Source organism: Squalius cephalus (genome assembly GCF_949319135.1).
Source record: "Squalius cephalus genome assembly, chromosome: 24".
NCBI lineage: Eukaryota > Metazoa > Chordata > Actinopteri > Cypriniformes > Leuciscidae > Squalius > Squalius cephalus.
In genome coordinates this window covers 6701275-6709408 of record NC_137145.1, presented here as the reverse complement: position 1 = coordinate 6709408, position 8134 = coordinate 6701275, and the positions used below count along the sequence as shown (strand labels likewise).

General features: G+C 42.7%; 1 protein-coding gene across 3 annotated transcripts in view; it reads right to left on the bottom strand.

Moving 5' to 3' along the window:
- Positions 1-4038: 4038 nt before the first annotated feature.
- aak1b (AP2 associated kinase 1b) overlaps positions 4039-8134 on the bottom strand; it is a 31594-nt gene continuing 27498 nt past the window's right edge. For 2 of the 3 annotated variants that reach the window (XM_079861069.1, XM_079861071.1), the window contains one exon: positions 4039-6096. In XM_079861069.1, the coding sequence (XP_079717195.1) occupies positions 5495-6096 (602 nt within the window). In that variant the 3' untranslated portion in view covers positions 4039-5494. The remainder of the gene's footprint in view (positions 6097-8134) is intronic. The other variant, XM_079861070.1, reaches the window with a different exon arrangement.

The window sequence follows — 8134 nt, the reverse complement described above, 5'->3', positions numbered from 1 at the left end:
GGGAAACGCGCTGCGCAGTGCTCCTCATAGCCCCGCACTGGGAGAACCAACCCTGGTTCCCGGAGCTGGTGAGCCTGTCAGACACAGCCCCGTGGCCGATTCCGGCGAGGAGAGACCGTCTCTCTCAAGCCCGAGGGTCAATTCTGCATCCCCATCCAGAGCGCTGGTCTCTGCATGCGTGGGTAATCAACGAATATTCGCTGATCTACCAGAAGGGGTAGTTAACACGACCTCGCAGTCCAGAGCCCCCTCGACGAGGCGGCTCTATGCGTCTAAATGGTCAGTGTTTAACAAATGGTGTGCAGGGAAGAGTTTGAACTCTCAGTCCTGTGGGGTTCCACAGGTTCTGAACTTCCTCCAAGAGCTCTTGGACGCGGGCAGGTCCCCCTCCACGCTCAAGGTGTATGTTGCGGCGATTGCTGCGTTCGCCGACTCGGCGCGCGGCCGCGCACTAGGAAGAAACAAACTCATTACCCGTTTCCTGCGAGGCGCCAGGAGGCTGAACCCTCCGCGGCCACCTTCGGTTCCGATATGGGATCTGTCTTCGGTCCTGGAGGCCCTTAAAGCTTTTCCCTTCGAGCCGTTAGACTCTGTGGGTCTCTAATACCTCACTTTCAAAACCGTTTTTCTGCTGGCCCTCGCCTCAGTAAAACGTGTGGGTGACTTGCATGCGCTATCAGTTAGCGCGTCGTGTCTCGAGTTTGGACCTAACGACTCGTTAGTCATTCTCAAACCTAGACATGGCTATGTCCCTAAAGTGTTGGGTACTCCTTTCAGAGCACAGGTTATCTCCCTCTCAGCCCTGCCGCCGGCAGCCAGCGAGGTCGATAATAACCTCCTTTGCCCTGTCAGGGCGTTAAGGCTTTATATTACGCGCTCTGCAGCCTTCAGGCTCTCAGAGCAGCTCTTTGTTTCATTTGGTGGGCACACCAGGGGTCTCGCCGCCTCGAAACAGACGCTATCCAGATGGATAGTGGACGCTATTGCGACAGCATACGCGTCCAAAGACCTGCAGTGCCCTCTGGGCATACGGGCTCATTCCACCAGAGGCGTTGCCTCATCGTGGGCATGGTCCAGTGGGATTTCCATTTATGACATTTGTACGGCAGCAGGCTGGGCCTCCCCGTCTACATTTGTTAGGTTTTATAACCTGGAAGTTCCCGCCCTGCAGGCTAAACTTCTTGCAGTCTAAAATCATGTTCATGCCCTGCTCTTCGCAGGCTGGATATTAGATTTGACTCTTCTGGTCGAGCCGCACTTTCAGGGAAAGCTTTTATATACAGACCGGCTGCGCCGCTCTGTTTCTCCCTACGGGTGCTTATGTACATGTGTTGGCCCGCATTGCTGGCCACCTCTCTCCCCACTCTTCACTCCCCGGGTCCCCTCCCCCTGGAGTTGTGTGTGGATGCATGGCGCGCACGGCGTTGACAAAGGGTTCCCGTAGCGTAAGTTCCTTACGCAATACGAGAGAACCTCTCGTAAGAGAACGATACTCGGTTACTCACGTAACCTCGGTTCTCTCTAGAGAGGGAACGAGTATTGCGTTCCCTGCCGTGCTTGCGCCTCGAGCTCATGTCGCTTCATTCGACAGAAACCAGAGAATTAAGCCTCCGAGCCCTGTTTTTATACGCTCTGACGCCGCCCCTTCTGGCGGGCTGTGACGCGCGAGGGCGCGCGCACCCTGATTGGGCGTGACGTCACGCGGGGCTCACTGGTAGGCTTAAGCAGTTGCCGCGCGGCAGCCAATGAGCACGCAGTATTGCCCGCTCTAGCTCTGCTGTGCTGCCTGCTGCACTGCGTTGACAAATTATGAAAAATTAATTAGGATAATTTTTTGGCTTCAGTATCTCGAGAAAAGATGACTTTTCCCGTAGCGTAAGTTCCTTACGCAATACTCGTTCCCTCTCTAGAGAGAACCGAGGTTACGTGAGTAACCGAGTATCGTTTTGAATCGCGAGTGCGCGTGCAGGGTGGAAAATTCCACTCTTGTGTTGCTCACATTCACAAGGACAATTGGCCGCAAAACTAACCAGGAAAGTATTAAATGTGTTACGTGTCAGACAAGAAATGAGAAAGAAAAGGATTTGATTTCTTTTTGAATGCTAAATGTAGGCTACATGAAAAGGATTTGATTTCTTTTTGAATGCTAAATGTAGGCTACATAATAAATGAAGAAATCACATTTTTGTATAAATCCTAAAAACAGAAGCCAAGGGAAGACAAAGTTTTTCATTACAAATGAATGTTTCATTTGGTTTAAAAGGACTTTTCCAATCTTGTGAAAACTCCTGTTTGATGCAACTCAATGCACTTGAAACTGAAGCTCCGAATCTACAAAAGAGAATAAAACAAAGGGAACCTTTGCGTTTTTCGTGTAGGGTGACAACGTTGTCAAAACCATCTCCGTTCACACGGATCCGCGAAAATGCCTAAAAATGTTTACAGACATTGCCAGGCCTGTAGTTAGCAATGTCACTTTGTAAAATTAACACTACACGCCTAGACTGAACCCGTAATACAAATGCACGTTTTTTGTAGTATACACAGAGATAAGGGAATTGTTTTCAAAAACTTGATTTTTGAATCTTGTTTTTAAAAGTTTGCTTTTTCAGGCCCCGCTGTTGTCATGTGAATGTTTTCAGTTTTTAGTTGAAAATGGTGTTGTGTAAACAGTCTTGAGTGTAATTTCTAATACGTGTGGTGTTTAGAGAAGTGGCTGTCTAAAGGGTCATTTACACTACACGGTTTCATAAACTTCTGTTGATCAGAGAGCTTGTTTTATGCAATAATCCAAAAGCCTATGGAAAAATAGTTTTTTTGTCGAGGGAACCAGTGTAACTCCCGGTTGACGTCATACCTGCACCACTATTACCCCCCACCAAACCCAGCGCACGCTTTAGGGGATCTGTTAAAAGTCAATGGGCTCAGGGGAAGCAAGCCTCCTGCTGTAGGCTAACTTTACCCACGGGTGTCGCTGTTGCGGTTACTTTATAAAAAACGAGTGACTTTTTCACATTATGTCACATTTTGTGTTTTATTTTTGTAACCGATTATTTTCTCATCCAGTTTTTTTAAAGGAGACACTGCCTCCCTTGCCTCCAGAGAAAACGCCTCTGACACACACACACACACACACACACGTGTTTATTTGAGGATCAATAGCCATGTCTATCAAAAATCCATTAATGGATTGTTTTATGGAGAATAATAATAATAAAAAAAATATTTATAGGCTTGAAGCTAGACTTTCCCTCAAAGTAAATAGGCATTAGGAAAACGTTCTGTACCCGAAAAATGCAAAGGAAAAACTTTTCTGTTCTTAGTACATCGTTGTCGTGTAAACCTTGCCTCAGAATTACAGACAAATGGAGAGAAATATATTGGAGATTACATAAAACAGAGAATATGTGGCCGTTCTGCCTTGCAATGTATTAGTGTAGGCATGCTTCTAGAATCAAAAGCAAATGTGTTTTGATTTTTATATTTCATCTTGTGTTTTCTAAGGACTGAATAGAGTGATCAGTGAAGGTGAATATATGAAATCAATGTGTAGGCGGTTCAGTCCCAGAATTCCCTTCAAGCAACTTCAAAAAAAGAACTTAAGAAGTTCTTGAGCTCTTCAAAAGCAGTGGAATCTGCTAACAGTCTTTAAGTGAAACTGGCCAATAGCAGCACTGGCTGTTATTTCAATACCTTGCTGCTGCTTAATGGCTCACTGTCATTTCAGAACAAAACTCCCTTCGTCCTTTGATTCATCAATGAAAGAGACATTTACATCCTGTCAGACACTGAATGCATTTATCACACCTTACGAAGTATGAATGAAATAAACCTCTACCTCAGGTAAAGCATAGTTCTCCCAAGGCCTATTTATTGTGTGAAAATGTAGCTAAAAGCCTTTAATTTTTTTTGTCATTCTCCATAATGACACAAACTGTACATAAAGAAAATAACTTCTGGTTGACGCTTCAACCTTCAAGTCGTGCTGGTGTTCAAAGGATGATTAACAAGTTATGAAGGAAGAGTCAAAGACAAGACATTTTAACAAAGTCTTTATCATGTAAGGAATATACAGTGAATATACAGCAGATTGTTATATAGCAAAACTAGTATATCCACAACTACAGATTGTAAAAGTGCTTCAATGTTTTCACACCAGATGGTGTGGATGTGACCGTCAGTTACTTTCAGTCCATTCCAGCCCAGCTTAGAAACATCTACAGTACCTTAGGTTCAAGAAAAGCACAATATCAGCAAAGAAACATTATTCTCCAGCCATTTTTACCTACGGTACATAAGGCCTCAACACAATTCTGTCACAAGGTTCTGGATATTCTGCCTGCTTTGAGACTCCAAAAGGAAGTTAGTACTACAAAAAGCCTAAAACCTTTGAATAGTCTCATCAGCTGCTCCCTTATACAAAAATACCAGTAAACAGAGAGCAAAGGTGCAGTCACATTTAACATTGCACTGCAAAATTTTGCAGGTGAATTCTATTCAATATAATAGGAATGCGTGCGATTGGGAGTTTTGCGTGAGGGTGAAAACGTTATGTTCAAGTTGGTCACGTAAATTTGCAGCGCCAACCACCAGGAAGTTTCTTGGTTTAAAAGTGACTTCTATTCGAGCAGTTTCATACATGCTAGTTAACACTTTATTTTAAGGTGACATAGTTACTGCATGTACTACATTCTATAGGGTAACACTTTATTTAACAGTGGCCTTGTTACACGTTACATGTAGTTACTGTAGTAATAACTATAAATTATGCATAATTACATGCAACTAACCCTAAACCAAACCCCAATCCTAACCGTATAGTAAGTACATGTAGTTAATTATTATTACACAGTACTTAAATGCATTATTACACTGTTACACAGACACCTTAAAATAAAGTATAATCTTCTATAGTAATAACAGTAAATGATGCATAATTACAAGTTACTAACCCTAAACAAAACCATAACTCTATAGAGTATGAAATGTAGTTAATTGATATTACTAAGCACTTATTTAAGTGAGTACATTGTAACTACGTCACTTTAACAAATTGTAACCCATCTCTTTACTATTGACAATGGAAATGGAAATTTGCCTGCAAATTTTTGCCTACATTTCGCTAATGTGACCACACCTTAAACTTCCTTCATTTTCACATTTTACGTCCTTTTAATACTGGACTCATTGTAGAAGTAAGAAATAATTTACTACATATGATATAAAAAAGCTTGTGTAAACCATTACAAAGAGCGTCAAAAAAGAAATGGATGAATACATGTGGGTAATAGACCTCTATATCATAATCGAAAGATGAAATCGCTCTCTACATGTCTGGTGGTGCGATGCAGAACATCGAAGTGAAGCGGAGCTAAAGTGCTGTGGAAACACCAGATGAGGCGTCACGGGGGCTGAGGTAGTCGTCTCACGATAGACTACGCCAGATTTGCCACAGATACGACCAGCAATGGGGCGCTCGCAACATTCTCAAACATTAAGGCTTTCCCAATGGGCCCCGAGGTTGGAAGGGGGCCGCCAGGAAGGGGTCCATCACCGCTCGCACACCTACCGTCCAGGAGTGAAGGGGTCCGACGGGGACGGAGCTCACGGCTGCCTGCTGGCCCACGCTGGAGACCACACGATGGGCGGCAATGGGCTGCTGGGGCATCGGAGCCTCGGCGCAATAGGGAAACCGGATCTGACTGTGCACAGGTGGATGGGGCAAGATGGGCTCGTTGCCATTCGAGCATCTCGTGAGATGTTGTGGATCATTCTTCCTGCAGAAGGGCGCCTGGAGGAAGATGTCAGGCTGCGTATGGGCTCGTTGAATTTGGGGAAAGGGAGCACTGGTGAAGATGTCCCTACCGTCTCGCCCACATCCAGGGAATGGGGCACTTGAGAAAACGTCAGGAGAGGATGATGGTGAGAGTTTGAGAGCGGTTGTGTTGAGGAGTTTGGAGTCCAGCAGTAGAAGCTTTGAGCCACTGCACGTGTGCAGAACCTCTTCTTCTTCTTCTTCTTCTGAAGGAACCTCTGAGCTCTGGATGTTACTGGCTCCCGATGCCAATGCGTAACCGTTCACGTTAGGAAGATCATCTGCAAAAGAGAATAAGAGCACAACAAATTAAAGGAGAGAACGCTTGCTTCCTGCCAAGTTTGGCTGTACTTGCTTGTGATCTTTTTTTTTTTTTTTTAAAGAGAATGATGTTGTTTATGACTAAGATGAATAAAAAAAACACACACATGCATAAGATACATATTTTAAGTTTTACAGATTATACTTAAATTTACAGTTAAAAAAACATACATTTAATTAACTAAAACAAAAATGTTAGTATATAAAAATGACTGGATTCTGTTTAACTTAATATACTGACAATCATCTTAAATACACACGTGGTAAAGAGAAAGCCACACGATGAACCAAAGTTCATCACAAATCCACAAACTGAGGTAAATACGAGGAAAATTGAAGTTGCACAGTGTCATACACAGAAAAACAAACCACCATCACTGTAACACAAATGAAACTAAAATAATGAAATATACATTCATTTAACAAATATACATTATTTTTACAACCTAAGATAAAACCCTAATGTATATAAATAAGAAAAAAACTAAAAAAAACTAAAAAGTTATTTCAATGTCCAATCCTGCTCCTGAAGGGCCACTGTCCTGCAGAGTTTAGCTCCAACCACAATTAAAACAGTTAATCAAGGGCTGTGTCCGAAATCGCCCCCTATACCCTTAAATAGGGCATTATTTGAGGGGACAGCCATTTGTAATGGTGTCCGAAACCATAGTGGACATTATCGAGTGCACTCATGCAATCCCACAAAGCACCGGAATACAACCGATGTACGCTCAACGGCTAGAGAATACCCATAATGCACTATGAGAGTTGCATGCTGAATGAATTTCCATGTCTCACCAGAAGATGGCGCTGCAGCTGAATCATCCATCAATACATTTTCCAAACAGCTGGTCCAATGTGATACAGCGTAGTATCATACATGTATAATATAAGGTTCATGTTTAATTAAGGTTTGTACATCATTTCCATGACAGCGTCTTTTCATTACTACTGGAGTTGGCAGTTTGCTATGGTTTAAGTTATTATTAAACAGCAAGCACAAACTATGGAAAAGCGGCAGCCCTTCCGGGGCACTTTTCACTCACCCGGTTTCATTCACTCCCTCAAGTGAACTATATTAGTGAACTAATGTAGGGAATAGTCAATGAGGGTATAGAGGGTGATTTCGGACACAGCCACGGTCTTGCTAGGCAGACTAGAAACTTCCAGACCGGTGTGTTGAGGCAAGCTGGAGCTAAACTCTGCAGGACGGAGGCCCTACAGGACTGAGTATAGACACCACTGATATTGAGGAAATTAAAGAGATGGTTCACCCAAAAATTAAAATTCATTCATTCAGTCATCATTTACTCTCCCTCATGTTGATCCAAACCTGTATGAGTTTCTTTCTTTTGCTGAACACAAAAGAAGATATTTTGAAGAATGTTGGTAACCAGACAGTTGATGGTAGTCATTTACTTCCATTATGGGAAAAGAAATACTATGAAAGTCAATGCCTACAGGCATTCTTCAAAATATCTTCTTCTGTGTTCAGCAGAAGAAAGAAACTCGTTAAGGGTTAATTACAATATACAATCATTTTTTACGAAAGCCTTCATCACCAGTCGAACCAGACCATTCAAAGAAACAATCTATAGAGGTCCAAACAATGTGAACATTTACATCATGACCACATTTATCATCTTCATTTCACCCATTACACATGCAAAGAGGTTAGCCAATCACAAAACAGGTCATTTGTATAAAGAAGCATGAGAAACTGCTTGTGAATTCTTCAAATGTGTAGATAATCAAGCCTTTGAGGAAGGCTGTTTTTGTTATTGAATGCCAGCAGGAAATGCACAGCCTGAAGCACAGTACCAAATTAGGCTACTCTTGCTTCAAAGCCCTAATTTATTCATGAACTTGATGCTTTAAGAGGTCAATTAAAAGTGATTTTAATGGAATGAAACTCCATAAAATCTCCTGAAAAATACCAACAGGCATCCTGTCAAGTTTGGCTACATTGGCTTGAAAAACACTATGCTTGAAAGAGAA